The sequence below is a fragment of the Gekko japonicus genome, unplaced genomic scaffold (assembly GCF_001447785.1).
Source record: "Gekko japonicus isolate JY-2015 unplaced genomic scaffold, Gekko_japonicus_V1.1 scaffold47, whole genome shotgun sequence".
Classification (NCBI taxonomy): Eukaryota; Metazoa; Chordata; class Lepidosauria; order Squamata; family Gekkonidae; genus Gekko; species Gekko japonicus.
Window position 1 is genome coordinate 1,676,114 of NW_015165235.1, and position 23,306 is coordinate 1,699,419.

The 23,306-nt window shown below is 46.7% G+C and overlaps 1 protein-coding gene across 1 annotated transcript; it reads left to right on the forward strand.

The window, feature by feature from the left end:
* Positions 1 to 856: 856 nt before the first annotated feature.
* On the forward strand, positions 857 to 19,952 carry TP53INP1 (tumor protein p53 inducible nuclear protein 1). The gene is made up of 4 exons (XM_015409869.1): positions 857 to 1,021; positions 10,400 to 10,677; positions 11,549 to 11,927; positions 16,272 to 19,952. The coding sequence occupies exons 2-4, from the start codon at positions 10,566 to 10,568 to the stop codon at positions 16,519 to 16,521; spliced, it is 741 nt and encodes a 246-aa protein (XP_015265355.1). The 5' UTR covers positions 857 to 1,021; positions 10,400 to 10,565; the 3' UTR covers positions 16,522 to 19,952.
* The last annotated feature ends 3,354 nt before the right edge of the window (positions 19,953 to 23,306 follow it).

The following is a 23,306-nucleotide window of genomic DNA, read 5'->3' on the forward strand; positions in this document are numbered from 1 at the left end:
GCAGACTATACTACTGTATATAGTACCTACTATCTGTTGCTGTCTGTATTATTCTTTTATGTGATTTCTGGACTGCCAAGTTAATAATTATGCTTTGTTTCAGCTTAGTTCCAGGTTTTCGCCTTGGTTTTAATTCCCATATCCTGACCCTATTACTTATTGGATGTCCCATCTTATTGACTTACACTGTGTAATCTGCCTTGAGTCTCAGTGAGGAAGCTGAACTATAAATGACATAAATAATAAGTAATTAAATTATAGAAGTACCGAGGAAAACACATAGTATTTCATAAATTCCTTTTTTTAATATTAATATTTTATTAAGCATAAAAACAGTTGAAGAAGTCGGTATTCCTGTGTGAACAAAACAAGCTCTAGTCTCGGGCGACCAAGCTCAAGAGCTCAGCGATGCGCGTATGCAGAGAAACTTCCGTGTGTTCTGAAGTATCCGAAGCCCTGCCTTAGGATAAAGGGCGGTGGGGCTGAATTATTTTAAACAGCGCAAGAGAGGGAATAAACAAGAGCCTAGCAGTTCCTGGCTCGTCCCCTTTACGCTCCCATTTCCACACTTTGCTTCACTCCAGTTCTTTTCCTTTGCACCTCATCCCCCCCCCCTTCCTTTGCGCTTCATCTCTCCCCCCCCCTCTCCTCTCTCTCCCCCTCTCGCCTTTTGTTGCCCAGGCTTGCTCCCGGCTGCATTCTCGTCTTGCTCTGTGGATCACGTGCGTTAGTGACAGCCTGTCCCGGCGCGGTCCCGAGCACCGCCAGGCTCACATTGGTGCTGCTGGGGCTCTAGCCCGGCCCCCCGCGGGAGGGAAGGAGGGAGGCGGGGCGGGGCCAGGGGCGGCCGCGGCCGATCAGCTGTTCGCTGGATTCTATAACAACAAAAGACTCAGCGCCCAGCGCAGACGGGCCGATGCAACAGGACCTGGGGAGTCCGGGAGCCACAGCTTAGGGGAGCGGCGCCTCGTTCCCTGCATCTACCTCAATAGCTGCCGCCCAGGTTCGGTTGTCTAGTAAGGTGAGTACAGGCTACCGCCGCCGCTGCCTTCCGTACTCCGGCAGTTGCCTGCCACAGCGAAGCCGAAGTGCACGGCGCTGCGCTCAGCGCGTGCCCGGGCATGTTCTGCTGGCGCGGCCAAAAGGATGGCTCTCCAGGGCACCTTTGCCGAGTTGGACGAGCCGGCGGGGGATTTCCATCACCACCTTTTATAAACTTGGGTGTTTTTATATTCGGCTGCGGGCAGGAGAAACAGGCGGAGCTCCAGGCAGCGTCGCTTCCTGACTCCCCCCTCCCTGTTTTTTCCCCCGTTCCACGAACTTCTGTGAGTCGCCTCGTCTCTGTGTTAAGTTGTGTTCATAAAGGAGGAAGAAGTTAGGGAGCTGCTAAACCTGTCTAATAGCAGAGACTCCCATCCCCGTTGAAAGGGAGGTCCCACTCCGAGTTCGCTCGGAGGCGTCTTCCTATTGCATTGCACAAACCACTTGTTGTGGCGCAGTTTTGCCAGCAGCCCTATCCTAAGCATGCTTGCGCAGGCATAAACCCCGCTACATCCAGTGAACGCGTTTGGGAGTTGCAGTTCGAGACTATGGTCATCGCCTGTGTAATCTCGCTTACTTTAGTGGGCTGCTCCGGGAGAACTCTGGTGGGAAAAGACTTTCAGTGCAATCACCCGTTTCGGTCCCAGTTGCTTGGAAGTAAATCCCTTTCCAATTTCAATACCGTTTTTTAAATAATAATAATAATGGAACTTTAGGGGAAAATATTTTAAACCCAGCGAAATCGGATCGGGGCTCGGTTTCCGTGACGTGAAGCCGCTTGCGGATCCCGGCGTCGTCTCCCTGTTGTGCAGAATAATAGCCGCAGGCGCAGAGTTTATAGCTTTGTAACAGAAGAAGGGTGCGGAATTTGACGACGGTCGCTCTGCCTAGGTGCGTGCAGGGCTGGCCGCCGGGGAAAGTCCCTTTGCCGAGAGACCGCGGGGCGAAGGTCGCTCTCTGGCTGGACGCAGCTCACCCCCCAGCCCCTCTTTCCAAGCTCGCCCGCCACCCTCTCTTCCCCGGCCCGCGCAGGATCTGGCCTCGACTCGCAACAGGACGAGGCTCTGCTGGGTCCCAGTGGCGGCGGCGGCGGCGGCGGCGCGCGTGGTTGCTGCGGAGCCTCTCTTTCCCCTGCCCACCCGCGACCGGCGGCGTTCTCAGTTTGACCCCACTTTTGTGTCTGCCCTCGCCCGCCCCCTAGAGGGGGCCGGCCGAGGAGGAGCCAGGGGTCCTGATCCGCCCAAGGGGCCTGGCAGGAGATCGGGTTGCCGCCTCCTTTGCATATCCTGTTTTGGTGACAGCGCCGAGGGACCGCCTTTGTGCCGAGGCTTCCTCCTCCTCCTTTCCGTTTCCCTCCCTCTTTCCCCTCCTTTCTTTCCCGGGAGGATCTTGGACACTCTTGCAGGTGTGACTAACCTCAGTGGAGCAGCCAGGCGGCGGCGCCGCCCAGGGAAGAGCCGCCCTGTCGATCAAAACAGGAGCTGTGACTCATGGGGCCAGGGCAAGCCAGGTCACCTGGCTCATGGGCCCGCTCTGTTGTGGGGTAGAGAGCTTTACAAGGAGGGATGGGAGCCCCCGAGATATATAATCAGACTATAACCACTCAGTACATTTTGGGAATAAAGCCGGGCCCTGTGATTCCAAACCATGTACAGCCTAATCCTGTACATGCCTACTTAGAAACAAGCCTCACTTGGCTAACCAGCTTAATCTAGGCTGCAGTTATTGATTTATTTACTTCATGAGTGGGGACCCAAAGCAGTTTACCTCCTTCACCTCTCCTCCATTTTATCCTCACAACAACCCTATGAGGTAGGTCAGGCTCGAGAGTGTGTGCCTCTGGAAAAGTGATTTCTGGGGCCTCCCAGTATACTACACAGGCAGTCAGTCCTAAGAACTCTTCTCTAGGAGAAAGCCCCGTTGACTAAAACGTGACTTCTGGGTAAAGATAATGCAACAGTGCATTAAGGAACTTATTCAGCATGGTTTACTTCTTGGTAAGTGTGTCTAAAACTGCAGGCTTAAGGTTAATCAAAACGTGAGGCAAAAGAACTTGCATGTGAGACTCTGCGCCCCAACTGAGCCAAGGACCGCTTTTGAACTGGGCTGCAGCGCCTGCATAGCAGCCACCTGTGCCTAATTAGCATGCCGGCACAACACCTGGGGAAGGGCACATGCAGAAGGTTCCATCTCTGCATGCAAGTCCTTTTGCCTTGTGTTGAACTCAGCCCAAAGGCTGCAGTCTTACACATGCTTGCCTGGAAGTAAACCACATTGAATAAGAAAGAAGCAATACAGTCCTGTGCATCTTTACACAGAATTCCCATTTCAGTCAGTGGGTCTTACTAAAAAATGAGGGGAAGGGGAAGCCCTGGTGCAGCCCTCCAGCTGAAGACAATCCTCAGCCCTGCCTTAGGATAAAGAGGGTAAATTCATATGCGCGGAGGCGGTCTTTCAGATAGAGGCTTTGAAGGAAAGCTGCTGTATCCTGCAACAATTAAATCAATGTTGCTTTCATAGAATGAGATCTCTTGCTATGGGAGGACCTGGAGGAGGCTATCCATGAAGGTAATTGTTGGAGTAAGGACATGATTTTTGGGAAGCTGCCAGAGGAACATGTCTTGCTGAGTCAACTAATAAGTTGGCCTGGGAGCATAAATATGTTGTTGTCTGGGGGAAATCTCTTTTTTTGTGTGGAAGCTGCTGTCCAGCTGCTGGGGTGTGCGTGCAGGGCTCCTGCGCCACCTAATGATCTTGGTGGGATACTCCTAATGGCCACATCTGTGCAGCAGGGAGATGCACCCATCCTTCCCCTGACTCTTAGCAGATGATCAGTGTTGGTTAGGGGGAGGGGGAGGAAGGGAGTTTTCATCCAGCCAGCCACCTTTTCTTTGTTTTCTTCAGGAGAGGATGGTAGTCAGAGGGTAATTATCCTTTTGCATTTCACAAGTATTTACTTTTGCACAAGTCTGTGCTCTTAGGCAATTGTTCCTCTGTGTTTGTTTTTCATCATTTCCCCCAAATCTGAGTCACCCACCTGGAAGCCCATACACTGCTTAATCTGGTACAGTCTCTGAGACTACTTGGCCTAGAATTTTTGCGAGTGGAAATTTTTAACCTTGCATTTGAAATTCTGGACAACATAACGTTCACAAGGCTTGGTTGGTGTGTTGTTGTTTTTTTTAAACTTGTTTACCCAGAAGATACTCTTATTTCATATTCCTGCAACAGGTCTTTTTCCAAATGAAATAATAATAGGTCTTCTAAAGACTGGTTTAAACATGCAGCGAGGTGGTAAATCCCTTAGTACAGAAAGTTCACATGCCAGAGAGAGAGGAGATCAAGCCTTAGCCTTCTGCTAGCCCCCCCCCCCCATAACCCTTCTAGACATGCAGGTGACTAACATGTCTTTTGCATGTATGGAAGTTTTTATTGTGTGTTTGTGGGGGGGATGAAGCATTCAACAATAGCCCTTTATGTGAATTTTACTGTGGCACAGCTGTAGGAGGACTGCACCATCGGCTTCTCTGAAGGTCTGAATCCATTGTGAGTGATGTCCGAGGGCTGGGGGAGCCTTGGGGGCACCTGACCATTCAGGCTGTGCTTCCTCCACCGTGTCCCGACTACACTGTCTCTGATCCAATGGCAGCATCTTTGAGATGGGCCTGTCTGTCCTCATGGGTGAGAATACCAAGGACCCTTTGAGCCAAACCATGACTGATGCTGGGAGGGAGTCCACATGAAGATCCTTAGACATGGAACTGAACTGCGAAAAGCAGCTTGGGGGAGGGGGAGCATATGGAGCAGGGCAGAAGCAGTGGGAAAGGGTGGATGTGTTAAGTGTGTGGCTTCCTCAGTGATTAACTTCATTTATGGTGGTGGAGGAAAGTGCTGTCAAGTCACCGTTGACTTATGGCAACCCCGTGACTTATGGCAACCCTGTAGGGTTTTCAAGGAAAGAGACGTTCAAAGGTTGAATGCACAACAGTTGCCATTGCCTGCCTTTGTGTCACAACTCTGCTATTCCTTGGAGGTGTCTCATCCAAATACTAGCCAGGGCCTTCGTTTGTAGCTTGCTTTTTCCACTGACACTCAAGGTGGATTACAAAATCTGACAAATGTATTTATTTCTTTCATTTATACCTCACTTTCTCCCCAATGGGGACCCATTGTGGTTTACATCACTGATTTTGTGCTGGTCATGAACCATATGAATAAAACTTGACTTGACATTATTCTCCTCTCCTCCATTTTATCCTCACAACAGCCCTGCGAGGCAGGTTAGGCCAAGAGAGCGTGACTGGCCCAGAGTCACCCAGTGAGCTTCCATGGCACGAGTGGGGATTCGAACCTGGATCCCCCAGGTCCTAGTCCAACACTAACCACTACACCACGCTGGCTCTCGTCAGACAGAAAAGACCTCCAATAAACAATGCAGTAGGACCAGGAGTGCAGAAGTGGAAACCAGTGGTTAGGGAAACATCATTGGGGAGAACAGTTGCATTCCCTTTCCCCCATGTCCATGGGTCCCCTTCGGTTGCCGTTTGCCACTCCTGAGGATCCAGACACGGATCTTGATTCATGTGTGATGAAGCCCTATGAGAAACAGGACAGCCACTGTTCTTGCAGACGGGGGCTCTCTCTTTGTACCACCATTTTTATGGACAGGGTCTCTGTCGTGTGTCTGTATCTGCTACAGGGAAGGCAGCAATGAACAGCTGCGTGGCCAGGATGGGGAAAGATTCCGCCTGCCGTGCAGCTATGAAAGGCAGGGAGCCCCTGTCCCTCTAAAAAGGAGGCCACTCTATATAGAAAGGCATGCAGACGGCTGGCACAGTCCTTGAGAGTCCTTTCTCCTGGGGACTCAACCGAGCCTGAGAATCTTTCTCCATTGGTGTCTTTTTACAGGGGCTGGCACTTTTTTAGAGGGTGGGAGGGGCCAGAGTTAAAAAACTGGGGAAGCGTTTGAGGTTGGAAAAATGGATAAAGATTTCAGGAGCAGTGCATTAAATAAATGGCTTTACCTCTTCTGGTCTTCTTTTGTGTACCCCAAAGATGTGATGCTGCTCTCTGCGGCTGAGGTTCTAATGGCAAGGAAAGGCAGAAGAAGAGCTGTAGAGATCCAAAGCATATTTATAAAGGGGCACTGCTTCTCCAGATGTGTACCAGAGGCTAAAGTGTTGGCCTTAGGCCCGTGAAATCTGGGTTCAAATTCCCATTTGGGTATGAAGCTCTGCAGAGATTCTTACTCTGTCTTTCTGAGCCTAACCTCACAGAGATTGTTAGTACGAAATGGTAAGGAGAAGCAGAGGTGGGGGGTGGACAGTGAAAATGTAAGGGTGGTTCATTCCTTTTTCTTCCCAACTCTGCTTTAACGTGTCTGGGGCTGGATTCAGGTGGCTCAAACAAACAAGTTGGGAGCTTGATTCCCCCCTCCTCCCCACATGAACTAGGGTTCTGGATTTTAGAGTCCTGGTTGGTGGGAACTCGAAATGGTTCAGCCCCCTTGCATCTGGCTGTCTTGGAAAAAAACTGGAATCAGGTTTCCTGGTTTTGGAAGCCTTCAGTCATGCACTGCACATGAGAGAGGGAGCCTGCAAGCATGACAACAGCTGGTTGCATGCCCGAAGCTGACCAAACAGCAGGAGGAGAAAAAAAGACTCCTTTTATCACTGAGAATCAACACAAGAGTTCAGAGAGGCCATGTATGGCAATGATTGGGAAAGGTGAGGCTGTGCGTTTTGAGAACTTCCATCAGCATGTGCAAAGGGGGGGGGAGTACTCCTCCCTGGAACAAACTCATTTTGTTCAGCCTTCAATTTCCATTGGCTTGGGACCTGAAGCAAAAGAAAAAAATTGCTGTGTTGTGCAAACAGACGTATCGTGCAATGGCAGAACAGCAATTTCCAAAGCCGTGTACGTCAAGAAATAAATGAGGGAAGGCTCCCCGCAGTCCAAAACATCTGCTTCCAGAGCAGCTACCTACTTCATCTCTGCATGGGTTCAGAGGTTGGCCTGGCTTTTTTGAGAACAGCCTCTGTTGGGGAGGAGTGGTTTTGCGGGTGGATGGATGGATGGATGGATGGACACTCATACACTGGATGTGATTTCATCAGTGGCTCCTGTTGCAGGGTGATAGGTTGTTGGCTTTCCTCAGATTGCCTTTTGTCTCTAGGAGTCACTACTGTGGGCTAGCTCATAAGAAGAGACCTGTTGGATCAGACCACTGGCCAGTCTAGCATCCTGTTTCAAACAGCAGCCGACCAGTTGCTCAGGACAGCCAGCAAGTAGGGCACAGAGGCTAAGGTCGTACCCTGATGTTGCCTCCTGGCTCTGGTATTTAGAGATTAGCAACCTCTGATCACGGAGACTCCCTTCTGTCACCACGGCTAGCAGCCCTTGACCTCTCCTCCATGGATCTGGCTAACCCCTGTGTAAAGCTACACATAGAAATATAGAGCTGGAAGGGACCTCAAGGGTAATCTAGTCCAACCTCCTGTACGATGCAGGAAGTTCACAACTACCCCTCAGTGACCCTCCTTCCCAAAGGAAGGCAAAAAACCTCCAATCTGGCCTGGAGGAAAATTCCTTCCTGATCCCAAATGTGTTGATCAACATTACCCTGGGCGTGTAAGAAAGGCCCACAAGATCCAAGCACTGACTCCTCCCCTCCCTCTCATGAGCTGCCTAAGTTCACAGAATCAGCATTGTGGTTGGATGGCCATCTAGTGTCTGCTTAAAAACCTCCAAAGAAGGAGGACCCAGCACCCTCCTGAGGAAGCCTGTTCCACTGAGAAACCACTGTGACAGGAGAACATTCATTTCTAGTCAGGAGGCATAGAACAGTGACTTGTGGAGTCAGTATAGGAAAAAATTCTTTTTGACGGCGGGCAATTCTAGCTTTTTGGGCATGAGTGTGAAATGTACCCCCTCCTTTAATTCTGAAATACCTATGAGAATTTTTGAACACAGTAGCCTAAAAATTATAAATCATTCCAACTTGCACCTTTTTGCTTTACAATGTGTCATTACACGTCTGACGTCTCTGGCTGCTGTATGTTCTCAGTGTGAGCGCCCACATGCCTCAGTATCAGCATGCAGGCAGTTCAGTGCCACCACCTCCCTGATTATTTTAAAGCAGTGGTTCTCAAAGCCCAAATTTACTTAGTATGATGACACGTCCAAAGCTGGCCCAAAGATTTGGGGAGCCCTAAGCAAACTATGACCTTGGCACCCATCTAGTTCGACATTCCATATTCTACAGGGACCAACCAGATGCTTTTGAGAAACTTAAGAAGCAACACACAAAGGACACAGGCTCTGCCCCCGCTATGAACCCCAAGGAAGTGGCATTCTGACAGACACAGCCTTTGACCAGCCTCTCCCTCTAATACCTCCTAAGATTCTAAGAAACTTGCTCTGGTAACCATCAAAACACATTTTACTTGATCAACATGTGTATGCAGTGAAGAGAAAATATCAACTAACGTAGGACATGGAAGATCCTGGTTTCCAGGTTCAGATCTTGGTTTCCAAAATACAAAAGACAGCAATGGAAAGGGCAGGGGTGGCCATTATGGAGGACTGGCCCGTGACCCACTTTTGGGTCCCAACCCAGAGGCTGGGAAACACTGTTTTAAAGCAGTGTTATTTGTGCAGAAGACTGTTCTACAGTGCCCTGGCAGATAAAAAAAGGTGGTGTGAATTGTAGTTTAAAACTGGCCCTCCTCTGCCCTCTTCTGGTAACACTCATGTCGCCGATGTATGAAATTGTAACGTCAAAGTTACACAAAGAAGGGGGGAACATGGTAAAAATACAGCAATTTCCAAAATGTTAGGATACTCCAGTAGAACACAGGATATCCATACCTAGATTACTATATTGCCAACAGCAACTCCTAGTAAAGGAATAATAACACAGATAATCAGGAATCCTCCTTGAACATTCAGGTTGGGGGTTTTTGCTTCTCTTTCTAGCACATCTAATACTTGTACTTACCCGCATTAAGAAAAGTGTGGAGGCATCATTTCGCTATAAAATTTACAATGAAATCTTAAGCAGAGTTACATTACATCCCTCTGAGTTCATTGCAGTCAATGGGCTTAGAAGACTGTAACTGTGTTTAGGATTACAATGGGCTCCCTGCAACTGTGGCTTTAATAACATCCCCTCTCCCCTCTAAGGCTGCTTTGTACATTACATGACAGGCGACTTGGATTTGTCACTGAGTGCACACTTGACAGGGTTTGACTCCGTAGCATTTGGAAGGAAACAGTTGTGAAGATAAAAGCACTGCTGGTATGGGACGAAGAGGAGGCAGGCCACCGTAAGATAGGGGCTCTGCTGTGATATGGTACTCTTAAAGGGAAGGATTCTGACTGTATTTATTGGCTTCATCCAATTCATCATATTTTGCTTAACTAGGACTGTGGAGTCTACATTTCATGGTGCTTGAGGCAGAAGAGGATGGTTGTGCTCTAGTCCTGACCTGGATGGCCCTGTCTGGGCCGATCTTGTTAGATTTCAGAAGCTAAGCAGGTTTGGCCTCGGTTTGTACTTGGATGGGAGACCACCAAGGAAGTCCAGGGTTGCTATGCAGAGGCAGGCAATGGCAAGCCACCTCTGATTGTCTCTTGTCTTGAAAACCCTGCGGGGGTCACCAGACTGCTCTTTCGACCACAGTCAGAACATGGATATTGGTACCCCAGTGTATGTGGTGTGCTCATATCCAGCAGTGCTTGGCTCTGGTTTCATACTAAATGCATTTTCTTCTGCTCTTCCTCCTAGAGTCTGATCATGAGGATCAACTCTTGTTTGATGTAGACCCAGAGTTCACGCTGAATTTCACAATCATCGCCTTACCTAGCCAGCTTCTAGCCAAAGATCTTTCAAAGAAGGATTAATTTTTTTTTTCTTGCTTGGGTAGAAAAGTACCAGGCATACATGAGGAAATCATGCTGCGTATCTGGCAGTAATTCACAACATCTTGGCCATGTACCAGCAGTAGCCAAAGATAAGAAGATTAGTGTTTGAGCAATGAGGAAGCACATATTGCTCTGGGCAAGTGAAAAACAGTGTCATTTTGAATGAGCAAAAACACTTTTATATAAACATGACGAGTGAGCATTCTCTAGTTAGCCTGGGCCTGTTCACACATTAACATTGTTGGGGCATGGCCCTAAAAATGTAGTCTGTGAATGAGATAAATGTGCATTATACAGGTGTGCTTAGCCAAGGGAGAAATGGCTGCAGACCCCTCATGAGCGTACACTTGGTGGTGCTTCTGATTTTGCTTCCAGGTAGTATGTGGAGTGCCTGCCTGTATATATCATTAAGACTTTCCCATCTTCTTTGCAGGGTTTTGTAGCAACTGTTTACAAATCATGACTCCCCGTGTTCTGTGCCTAAGCTGATAAAGCCTCTTTGCACTTTAATCTCCTACCTGTGTCTTTGGCTTGAGCCCTACACCTTAACCCTTGGATACGAAGAAGTCCTTGCCAGAATCTTGTTTATTGCCTTACTAATGTTCCAGAGGCTGAATAATATGTTTGTGGGCGAAATCAATAATTTCCCCAGCCAAGAGCCAGAGTTCAGCGAGAAAGAAGAAGAGGAATGGATTCTGGTGGACTTCATAGGTAAGATAACTGCCCACATGTAATTTTTTTTTTAGAGCACGAAAGAATAAGGAGAGATTTTCATATACAGGGGTGGTTGTGAGCAAAATGTGAGTTTGTATAAGAAAGGAATAAAACACATAAGCTGGGACAGTGAAGGACTTCTAGCTTTCAGAGAACTGGTATAGGGTAGCGGCTAAAAGGCCAAGCTACGCTTTGGGAAGCCCCTGGTTCAGCCCTTTCCTCAGCTGCAGGCTTGCTAGAGGCCTTACGCAACCCACTGCATTCTTGGCCTCCGTCCCTCATCTCTAATACAGAGATTATGATAATACCAACCTACATGGCAGGATCCTTGTAAGGCTCGTGGGGGAGATAATGTACATGAAGGACTTTGAACACTTGGAAGCTCTTTCTCCTCTTCTCCAATCTTGTTCAACTGGTGTAGATTATAAACTCTCTGAGGCAAGGGCTGCCTCGTTCAGATGCTAACCTAGGCCATTTTCTCGAAGGAGCGGGGGGATGGGCTTCACTCCGGGAACAAGGGAGGTTCAGTTCTGTTTCATGGTGGAGCCTTCCTCTTGCTTGTGGCCAGAGGAACTTCAACCACTAGAAGTCTGGAACATTTAGATCCGGTCCCAAATCTTTTGAATTGTATAAACATCCAAATGCATGAAACAATTTCTGTATTCTGTACAGTGCCTATCATGCTGTTATCCCTAAATATGTAGTTATAGTAGCATATGATTGTGCATTGTGGTGATACCTTTTCTCTCCCTCTCTTTCTCTCTTCTGCACCCTACATTGTTGTTTCTTGTAAACCATCTGATCTCTGGCCACTTCCATCAACGTTTTCCCACCTGAACTTCTCATCTGTCTCCATGGCCTTCACTAGACACTTGCACGAACTTCTCCACAGTTGAAGAAGAAGAAAGTGACATCCCTGATGCATCCTCTGTTGACCATTCTCCTGTCTTCTCTTGTCTGCCTACTTCTTTGGAGAGTTTGGCTGATGCCAGTGAGTCGTGCTTTATCCAGTTTGACTCGTGTCCCATGGAAGAGAGCTGGTTTATCACGCCACCTCCATGTTTCACTGCTGGTGGCCTGACTGCTATCAAAGTGGAAACCAGCCCGCTGGAGAACCTTCTGATTGAACATCCCAGCATGTCTGTGTATGCAGTCCATAATACCTGCCACAGCCTCAACAAGGCTAGCTGTGGTGATGAGGAGGAAGAGGAAGCAGAAGAGGAACCTCATGATGCAAGCAGTCCTAGGTAAGTCCTCTTGGTAGCTGAAGGTAACAACATGCAGGGTGTGAAATCCTTCGTTTGGACAAGTTCAGTGGAGATGGGTACTCAAAAAGTGGTTCACTGTGTATGCGGAAGTGAAAGTACTGGAGAGGGGCCATGGCTCAGTGGTAGAAAGTTCAATCTCTCACGTCTCCAGTTAAAAGAATCTGGTAGCAGAGGATATATTTCCAGAGACCCAGTCAGAGTAGACAATATTGACCTTGAATGGTTTGTCTTGGTATAAGGCATCTTCATGTGTGTTCATCCAATGAGGCCTACTGCTGAAAGATTAGATCTGTCACATCTAGTACACACACGCTCCCTGGTACTGTGGGACTCTATTAGGAAACAGCAGGTCAGGTATGTACTACCTGTACTACTAGTGAGAGAAGGAAACTACCACTTCAGAATGGAATACCCGCCTCACATCACAGACTCCTCTTCATTGTGAGAATCCTAATACAGCAATCCTATGCCATTCCATGCCATCTAGATCTTAGTATTTGTTGCCCGTCTTCCATCTGGTGAGGGCCTATCAGTGAGGGGAAGGCCAAGGCACCCCCTCTGTATCAGTCCATAGCTGCTGGACCTCCCCTGTGCTCCAGGAGCTTGTAATTTACCTAGCTGTTGGGTCCTCCTGCCCCTGCACTTTGACCTGGAAGGATAAAGCCCCGTTAATCTGACGTCTTCAGCACTAGAAATGCCTTGCCAATTCACAGGGCTTATACGGTTCTAGGCAAAGTAGGGGAGAAGTCCTGCCATGCTAATATTGACTGAGTACCTGTGGGGACCATTACTAGAGTGAAATGGAAGAACAATTCCTCATGGCCTACAAAAATGAGAAAGGCCCCAAATGCCAAAATCTGTAGTTAACGTGTTATAATTTCAGAAAATAAGCATCAGTAGAAATGGCTGCCAGCTATTCAAAGTTCCCTCCTAATTTGTTACGGAAACACGTTTTCATTAAAACGTCTTGTCTGAGTCCAAACACCCAGTACAGGATAGGACAAGTGTCAAATATAAAGGATAAAATAAAAAAGAGGCTAATTTTATGCACAGTTGTTTTCAAAGGAGCTTGTTTCTTCACAATGGAGACTTTTTATGTCATAAGAACATAAGAAGAGCCCTGCTGGATCAGACCAGTGGTCCATCTAGTCCAGCATCCTGTCTCACACAGTGGCCAACCAGTTCCTCTGGAGGGCCAACAACAGAGCATAGAGGCTGAGACCTTCCCCTGATGTTACCTCCTGGTTCTGGGATTCAAAGGTTTAGTGCCTCTGAATGTGGAGGTTCCCCTCAGTCACTATGGCTAGTAGCCATTGATAGACTCATCCTCCATGAATCCAGTCCCCTTTTAAAACTTTTTATTTCTGTGGACATCACTGCATCCTCTGGCAGCGAATTCCACATTTTAATCACTCTATGTAAAGTAGTATTTCCTTTTGTCTGTCCTGAAACTACTGCCCATCTGTTTCATTGGATGCCAGTGTTCTAGTATTTTGAGAGAGGGAGAACAATTTCTCTTGTCAACTGTCTCCACCCCATGCATAATTTGTTAAACCTCTATCATGTCACCCTTTAGTCATCTCTTTTCTAAACTGAAAAGTCTCAGACTCTTCAGCCTTTCCTCATAGGGAAGGTGCTCCAATTCCCTAATCACCTTGGTTGCCCTCCTCTGTACTTTTTCCAGCTCTGCAGTGTCCTTTTTGAGATATGGTGACCAGATGGAGAGAGCCTGTGGGAGCCAGTCATGTGAGTCTGTTGGTAGAAATAAGATTCAGTTACTCAGGAAATATCTGCCTTGCCGATGTAGGGATATGGGGACTAGCCTTACAGTGGCTGGCCTCCTTTCTCCAAGATCAGGGACAGAGGGTGCTGCTGGGGGGGGGGGGCGTTGTCTCAGTGGCACTCACTTAGATGTGGGGTGCCACAGGGAGCAGTCCGCTCACCAATTTTATTCAAGATCTATATTGCACCCTTTGCCCAGATTATTTGGAGGTATTTGGTGGGTTCTCACCACTATGCGGATGACACCCAGCTCTATCTACTGATGTATGGCCACCCAGACTCTGCCTCTGAACATTTGGATGAGGTGTTACAAGCTGTGGCTGGATGGCGACAACAGAGCAGACTGAAACTGAACCCAACAAAGACGGAGGTCCTGCACCTGGGTTGTGGGGGTCTGGGATTGAGTATTGGCCTACCAGCCTTTGACGGGGCTCCGTTGGTGCCGGCACTGAAGGTGAAGAGCCTAGGATTGTTCCTGGATGCCTCATTGACTATGGAGGCCCAGGTCACCACTACTGCCAGGTCTGCCTTTTTTCATCTGAGTCAGGTCAGTCACTTGGCTCCATATCTCACCCCCCACGGTCTGGCTGCAATGATCCACACAACGGTCACTTCCAGATTAGATTATTGTAATTCTCTCTATGTGGGCCTTCCCTGCTCCGGAAATTGCAGCTAGTGCAGAACACGGCGGCACGGGCGCTGATGTTGCAGTCTGTGCGGGCACATATCTGCCCGGTGCTGCATGACCTGCACTGGCTGCCTATTGAATTCCAGATCCGTTTCAAGGTATTGGTGTTTACCTTTAAAGCCCTATATGGCCAGGGGCCTGCATATCTTCGAGACCGCCTCTCCCCATATGAGCCCTGTAGAACATTATGTTCTGCCAATCAACATCTCCTGGCAGTCCCCGGCCCAAGGGATGTCTGACTTGCCTCAACTAGGGCCAGGGCTTTTTCGGCCCTGGCCCCTGCCTGGTGGAATGAACTACCATATGAGATCAGGGCCCTGCAGGAATTAGGCTCCTAAAAACTGCATCTTGCTGGCTCAGCATTTCTGCATTTTGGTACAAGTTCGTAACCACTTGCTCCACTCTGCGCCCCCCCCCCCCCCCCCGTGACTGCAGACCCTGGAAGCCAGTCTGGGACCACATTATCTGCCATTGAGGCATGTTGTTGTTTTAATGCTGAGGTTTTTAGTGAAATAAGGATGATGATTTTATGGATTTTAAATTGATTATTGTAATATGTTTTTAAAATTGTAAATCTGCGTTAATTACAGATCCATATATGTTGTTACCTGCCCCGAGCCGACAATGTGGGGAGGGTGGGCTATAGGTTTAATGACCAGCTTCTTGCTGGTGGTGAGAGATCTCCTGCCCTCCAGTGACTAAAGCTCCAGCAGGAGGAAATTGCTCAAAAATTTTGATGCACGCACTGGTGCAACATCACTTCTATCGAAAAATGGGAGGCCCTCTTAAGGTTTATAAACTCAGTGGTAAAACCATAACGTTTTTGCAAACCGTAGAGTGCCCCCCCAAAGTCATGACATCATTTCTGGTTTTTGATAGAAGTGATGTCAGTATGCCAGCATGATATCAGTAAACCAGTCTCTGCCCCAAAAGGCTCTTGGAGGTTGCTGTCTGTGACTTGGCAACCCTAAAAAAAGCAAATATGAGGGAGAAAAATTAGGCTCACCACAGTCCTTTACATCAGCTTGCCTAGATCCAACATAGAGGGAGCCATAAGTAAAACCTGGCCTGGAGGTACTGTAGATTCTAGTATCCTGGAACTAAAATAAAACATGGAATGGGCTTCTGACTGTTACAGAAGCCATCAGTTTCCCAGTGACCTTAGTGCAAAGAAGAACACCCAGTGGCCATTCACCCTGTGGCTCTTCCTACACTCTTTTCTTCTCACAAGTGCCCTGTGAGGTAGTTTAGGATGGCAGGGCTATTTTTGGGCAGGAACGCACAGGAACAGAGTTCCGGCTGGCTCCCAAGTTGGCCACGCTCAGCAGGAACTCATTAGCATAATAGGCCACACCCAACAGCAGGAACTCATTAGGATTGGCTACATTAGGGGTGTGTGGCCTAACATGCAAAGGAGTAACAAACAAGGTAAACAGAATAACAAGCAAAAGGTGGGTGTGGCTGGATAACCACACTTCTGGTAACATGGGGGTGCGGCCTAATGTGCTAATGAGCCGTGCTGTCAGGGGTGTGGCCCAATAGGCTAATGAGTTCCTGCTGTTGGGTGTGGCCTATTATGCTAATGAGTTCCTGCTGGACTTTTTCTACAAAAAGAGCCCTGGAAGAGAGTATGTATTTTGGAGGATTCTCTCTCACTGTCCAGAACTTTGCTTTGAACAGCTGTTTCTGTGCCAAGCCCTGAAGCTGCCCCACTGATCCTCAGAGCCCAAGAGGGTCCGCTGCCCAGCATAATCAGAACTTCCAGTTGTGCCCCTCCCCTGCACATCAGCCTCCCTGTAAACATCCAATCAATAGTCACACCTTAACCTCAGTACTTGTGCTTTGAATTTTAGGACGGAAGCCCCAAGTGAACTGGGCCAGCATGTTCGTTGCTACATCGCATCGTTTTCTACCCACTCAAGCTTTCTGGAACGGGCCAAGAGCCTTCGCTCTTCCCAGTGGATAAGAGAGCACAGCGAACGGCGATATCTGAACAGAAACTGCCTCCGTCGCCAAAATCTTACCAGGGATTGCTACTCTCGGCAAATCAAGAACCATGGATTGTTTGTTCACCAGCCTTGCCAGCGCCAGTATAATTACTGAGGGCATTGGGAATGGTTTTTTTCCCCCTTTCTCTTTCTTAAAAAACAATATTGGTTAAACGTTGCTCTATTACTATTTGTAGGTAATGAAGGCAAGAGCAATTTTAGGCTGGTAATTATCAGTTTTTTCTATACAAACACTAGGTGTTACATTAGGTTGTAACCCACATTGATGTAACGGCGCATCACAAAATGCCTTTGAAATATTTTAATTGTGGCTTGGAAGCATATCAGTACAGTAGTCTTTGTGTGATTGGGTGTTTTTTCCCCCGTGTGTGACTTTTTTAGAATTTTTTTTAATAATGATGGATGAGTTCTTTTTTTATATCGGTGTTTTTAACCAAGATGGAGGAGGAAGTCTTCAGTTGTATTGTAGTCCAAATGTAGTTACAAAAACTTCTCAGGGTCAGCCCTACACGTGCAGTGACCTGTGTATACCGTATATCCTCATACGCAACTGTTTAAAATGTGAGGGACCATAAGTCATTGGGCTGCTAATGTGGAGTCAATTCTGTGTGAGGGGAGAGAGGGTAGGAGTCATGTACTCCCCTCCACCACACACAGTTGTGTTCCAGTTTTTGATTCAAAGCGGTTTACCACATATCACACACAAAGGAGGTACCTCACAGGAATATGTGAAGTAGCCTTGTGGGTGAAGTAGTAACGTGTGTTCTCTTTACCAGCTGCGAAGAACAGCAAAAAACTTTCCATGCTTCCTGTTTTGAAGCCTGGAAACCAGATCATAACTCCTGAAAGTGTGCCATACCATGCATTCAACCACAAGTGGAACCATCTTATCTAAACCCACCGGTAAAAATTTGAAATGATCCTTGTTGTGGAAGGGCTGGAGGGATAAAGGCGTGGTTCCTGTCATCACAACAGTCTACTCTGCATAGAAGGCAAGAAGGTAGCCCCACATGGCATTTTTTGAGGGGCAGTTGTTCATTTCACCCTTACATTTCACCAGATAATGCCCAAGAAGTTATGTACTCCTTTTCAGTCCTGGGAGGAGCATCACAGTTCCTTTATTCTTACTTGAAGATCTGGTTGCTGTCATGATAAGTTTAGCCCAATATATCATCAGGCCTCAATTCCATGTGACCATACATTTTCCTAGACTTGCATCATACCTGTCAAGCTTCATCCAATCTCATTTTCAAAAAACCCTTCAAACTCAGAAAGTAGGGAGTAGAACAGTATTTGGATGACTTGCTGTCCCCTGCATGTTTTTACTTACATTGGGCTTGACCTAAAATCTAAAACTGCAACGTTCAAACAATGAGCATAATCTGTCATCTCAGAAGTGTCCCCTAATCGGCCCCAGTAATAAAAGCTATTTGATGTTAAAAGGAACTGAAATTCACAGCTTCTCAAAATGCCTGGCTGAAATAGCCTTTACAGAAGGGACTGGTGTTTACCTCAGTAGAGTGTGTTGAAGTCAGATAGTATGCTGATACTCTGTGTTGTGAACGGTGGATTCAGTGATGTATTAGTGTCACTGTGTCTCTCCTTCCATCTTAACCTCACTTCAAATACTACAGTTTTCTACAATTTAGAATCCTAGCCCCCCCCCTCTTGTGTGCACATACAAACTCCCTTTATTTCTGTAGCTGCCCCATATGGTTAACATAGTTTGTATTTGAGGGGAGAAACACCACAGGACGCCCTTTGAAACTCAGGAACCTCTTGGCATTTGACCGTGAGCCTAAGCATCCCTCGGTGAAGGCTGAATCAAAATCAAGGAGTGAAAAGTAGGTGTGCCTAGGTTCTTAGACATCTTTTCATAAACCACTTTCTTTTATTTTCAGAAATAGCAGAAATGAAAGTCAGGTTCCCACCCACCCTTGTTTGTTATAGGTTCCTAGCTAGTGAGCGTTTGAAGCTGAGACCTCTCCTAGTTGGGAGAACTGAGTTTTTCCTCGCTTTATGTTACAGGATGAGTTTCCTAACGATGGGAGCATGTATCTTTTATGATAAATGGGGGCTTGTTGCATACTGAGATTTTCAGTTCTTAGTACTGGAAAGAATGTTCTTTTGGAAGGAATGACTGCATATACAGCATTGCATCTGACTTTTGTTATCTTGCATATTTATGTTACTAGTCCTGTTATGTGCCTCGAAGTCTTGGACTATTAAATTTCAAATGATGTGTATGTGAGTAGGTCTGACTTTTTATATAGGTTTCTTTTTTAAAAAAAATGTATTAACTTGTAAAAGTGGGGCCTTGCACTGTGTTGAATGTTAATTCATTAGTTTTGCCGGAACTGTTATTATTTTTCATTTGTATTGTAAACAAAACTGTGCCTTTTTAAAGTAACTTGTACACTGCACACTTGAACTTGAAGACTCAAAAAAGGGACATTTCTGCAGGATACTGTATGTCAGTCTATGCATTAACAATGGCAGCTTCTTTGGGGAGCCATTATTCCTTTACACGTGTAGCAGTACTTTAGATATTCAAGGTTTTCAGCATAGTCCTATGGAGAATTACTCCCGTCAACAGCCATTGAAATCAGTAGACTGTTTGCCCTCGTCTTAAAAATACCAGCTGTGAGGGTTCAGAAGGGCTTGTTCTTTCAGGAATTAGAGCCAGTTCCTGTGCAAGGAAAGAGAGGGAAGGTCTGTCCTATTACATTGCCTCTTCAAAGCCATCCCCTTATTGTAGTATGCCTTGTATCTCCTAGCACCAGTGTAGCTGCATCTATAGGCTATTCACATATAAGACCAGGCTGTGTACTTTAGACAGGCCACCCAATTCTCATCAGGTCTCTTATTCCACCACCAGCAAATCACGCAGTAGCAGCCATTCTCAACTGTGCCACTTGAGATTGCAGCTGGAAGCTTGCAAATATCTCTAGGCCTAGGAACCTAAGTCTCCAAGAACGGGGATTTCAGTATGAAAATCTTCGGTTTGAGTGTAGAAGGATACCTCTTTTTAACTATTGCCTGACCTACAATTACAAATAAATAGTTCTGAGGCCTATCTCTGCGAGGCCTGATTCTTTTGGCCACATTATGGTTCCACGTTTAACGCCAAGCTGCCACATAGTTGTGGCTGTGATTGTCTGCCATCAGCACATGCTGCTGTGCCCTCATAACTTCCGTGGGCCTGTAACACTAGCAGATTGTGGTTTCTTTTGTACGTCTGTGTACTTCAGGAGCTGTGTATGTTTTATTCTGTTTGTGAGCCAGCCTTAGCTGGGAGGGCGGGATATAAATCTAAATAAATAAAGAATTCAGAGATCAGGCTTTGAAGGATCTTAATGGTTTCCCAAAGAAAAGGACAGTGAATAAATACAGTGCTTTTGCTTCCCCACACAAAGGGGGGGGGGGGAGTTTGTTTTTAGACATCATGGAATTACTAACAGTCTTTTTGTATTTGTGTTTCTTGATGCAGCTTGAAACTCTGGAGAAGCAGAATCAATCAATAAACAGGCCTGTTGGTTAAAAACCATGCTTTTCAGAATCTTCTTTCTGTTCTGTACTTCCATTAATGAAATTAGAATCTCAGACTAGGGTTCAGATTCCCACACTGCCACGGAATCTTGCTGAATGACCTTGGGCCAGTCCTACTGCTCGGCCTAATTTACCTCACAAGGTTATTGCGAGGACAAAGTGGAGGAGGGGAGAATATCGTAAATGGCTCTGGGTCACCATTGGGGAGAAAATGGGGTACAAATGAAGTAAATAAATGCAGTCCAAGATCACATAGATGCTTGTTGGTCTGGAATAAATTAGTTGGTAATACGTAATTGCTAATAATAACACACACAGTGAATTTCAAGGGTTCAAAGCATTTCACACATTTTATTTGTAGATTTCTTTTAATCCTGCCCATTTCTCCAAGGAGCTCAGGCAGTGTACTTGGTTCCTTCCCCCATTCTATTCTCACGACAACAACCTTGTGAACAGTTAGATTTAAGTCCAGTAGCATCTTGGAGACCAGTGAGAGTTTCAGGGCATAAGCTTTCAAAAGTCAAAGCTCCCTTTGGCAGACAGGAGTCAAGTATAAATGGAGATCTCTGGCGCCGTCACACGAACCAGATATTGCGGGAGGGAGGCGTGGCTAATTGCCCCGGCGCAGTTTGATCCGCGATTACACAATCAGATGCGCCGGTGGCACACCCCAAGTCCTCCCCTTGGCGCCGGCGGGTAAACAGACCAGAGGAGAATGCCGCGCGCTGGTGCGATCACACCACGAGCGTCTGGAGGCAGCCCGTGGCAAACGTTTACTAGTACTTGTAGGTACTAGTTTTTTTTAATGTGCGTTGTCGGTGGTAAGCCACAGGTGCGCTCCACTTCCCAGATGTTGGGGTGTGATCACGCCCGGATAATCCGCCCACCATCCATGCCTCTCCCGCGGCAACTTTGCCGTGTGACCAAGGCCTCTGAGTCTTTTTATCCCAATTAATTAATTAATTCGTATGGCAGTGTGTGTGTGGTATAGCCAAGATCCTAAGATTGTCTGGCAGTCAGAAGTTCTAGCTCTTTTAGTGTTATGCAGCACTTGGTGGCAAGCTAGACTAGTTTATAGGGCAAGAGACATCTCGGAAGTGGTTTGCCATTCCCTGCCTCTGCGTCACGCCAGGGCTGACCCTGCCTAGCTTCCGAGATCTGATGGTATTGGGCTAGCCTGGGCTGGGCTATCCAGGTCAGAGCTTTATTCCAGGCTGAAGGTGGGAGGGGTGTTGTCAAGAATGCTTGTAAAGGATGCAAAGGTTCAATGCATGTTGTAATCAGCTTGATTAGAGAAGAAAGGAAATGCTTGGGGGGCAAAAAATTAGCATATGTAGTGAGATAAGAATTCTATGTTCAGTTGGGGAGGGTTCCCTTGTTCTGAACTTGTAAATCAATTCAAGTTTAGCAATATCACATTGTAATTTCCCTTTGAAATGTCTTTACTTGAGGACTGCCATTCTTAAATCAGCCATCCTGTGAGGTGTGCCAGGCTGCAAATGTGTGACTGGCCCAAAGTCACCTGGCAAATTTAATGAATGAGTGCAGGTGTGGACTCAGCTGTCCCCAAACCTCATTACTCCACCTTCCTGACAATCTCACAATCTTTGTAACACCCTTGGAAGTCCCCTGTATTGCAAATAGGTAGTTGAATCTGAGATAACGGGATTTGCTTAAGACCAGTCAATTTATGGCTGAGGAGAGATTTGAACTGAGGCATTTGTAGTTTGATTACTATGCTAGCTTTTGAGGAGAAGGGCCTCACGAATCAGTGTTATTTACTTAGTGAACGTAGAACAAAGCATGAATGTCAGCCACGTGCCACACACTGAAAATAACATGGACTGTGGTTGACCCAATGTAAGCTGGTGGCACTTGTCTGTTTCCATGGCAGTTTTTAACTATGCCTAAACACTTGAGCTGCGGTGGCTCAAGTGGTTAAGACGCTGAACTGCAGGCTGTGGAAGGTCAGTAGTTCAGCAGTTTGAGACCCGAGTGTGTTGCATGATGGAGTGAGCTCCCATCTCTAGTTCCAGCTCCTGCCAACCTAGCAGTTCGAAAGCAACAAATTGCAAGTAGATAAATAGGTACCACTTCGGTGGGAAGGTAACAGCGTTCCATGCGCCTTGGTGTTTAGTCATGCCAGCCACATGACCACGGAAATGTCTTCAGACAGCGCTGGCTCTTCGGCTTTGAAACGGAGATGAGCACCGCAACCCTAGAGTTGGATTTGACTGGCTTTCGAGCAAGGGAACCTTTACCTTTTTAAACACAGATTAAATGCATTCGCTTCCAATGATGGCTAACCAAAACCACACCAGCAATACAGTGTGGTATATTTAGCAGCTTTCTAAAGAATGTGGAAAGTCATTTGATTCCGTGACCGCCTTAATTGTTATAGCCATCCCATATAAAATAATAGGGATTACCTTTAGATTAAAAACTTGAATATCCCTTGCTATATATCTCCTTCCCCTTGTTTGAAAGAAACTCAAAATGCCCCCAATAAAGGGTTTGATTTTGTTTCTCACAGCTTTTGATGCGGAGCCCAATTTAGATTAGATGCAAATAAGACTGAGATAAGAAAATTCTTCAACTTGTTCTAATTCAACCCCCCCTTCAAGAGCCAATGGTACGTTTTATGATTCCTTTTTTTGTTAGTAAAAACCACTACCTTGGACTTCTGGCAGTTTACTGTCAAGCCTTCTTTGCAACAGTAGTCAGAAAAAAAGCTTTAAGGATTTCTGTAAACCAATATGACTACAGGATAATAAGACTGCATTGTCTGCATACTGCAGAATAGGAATACTATGGTGTGCTAGACAAGGAGAATGACAAAATTGATCAAAATGGCTTGGCAGATCATTTAAGTATAAATTAAACAGATATGGAGCCAGGCAACCTTGTGTGACACCACATTCAAGGTTGAATGAGTCAGACAACACAATTATTGTGCCCCTCCATGATTTTGGAATAACCCCTGTTTGGTTTATCCGAGTAAACAAGGGAGTGAGAATTTCTGCCCACCAACATGGATTAATCTTAAGCAACTTGCTTGTAGTAAGATCAATACCAGGGCAATGTTCCCTCTAATTTTTCCCCCCTACTGAGCAGAGCAGTTCACATCCTGAACAGAATATAACTGCTGTAATCTTAAAATGGACAATGGGTATTGCAAGACCCTGTGTGGCTCCAGATTGCTGCTGAGTGGGGCTTCCTGTGTTAATGAGCGGCCACTCATGTGCACAGCTTTAGAAGGAACACTGCACCAGGGGCTTTTCCTGAGCAAACTATGAAAACCTCGATTTCCAAGGGAATAACAGCTGGCCA

Coding starts and splice junctions, on each gene's coding strand:
- TP53INP1 (XM_015409869.1), top strand. CDS start 10,566: ATGTTCCAGAGGCTGAATAATATGTTTGTGGGCGAAATCAATAATTTC. Junction 10,678..11,548: donor GATTCTGGTGGACTTCATAG/GTAAGATAACTG, acceptor GGCCTTCACTAG/ACACTTGCACGAACTTCTCC. Junction 11,928..16,271: donor CATGATGCAAGCAGTCCTAG/GTAAGTCCTCTT, acceptor TTTGAATTTTAG/GACGGAAGCCCCAAGTGAAC.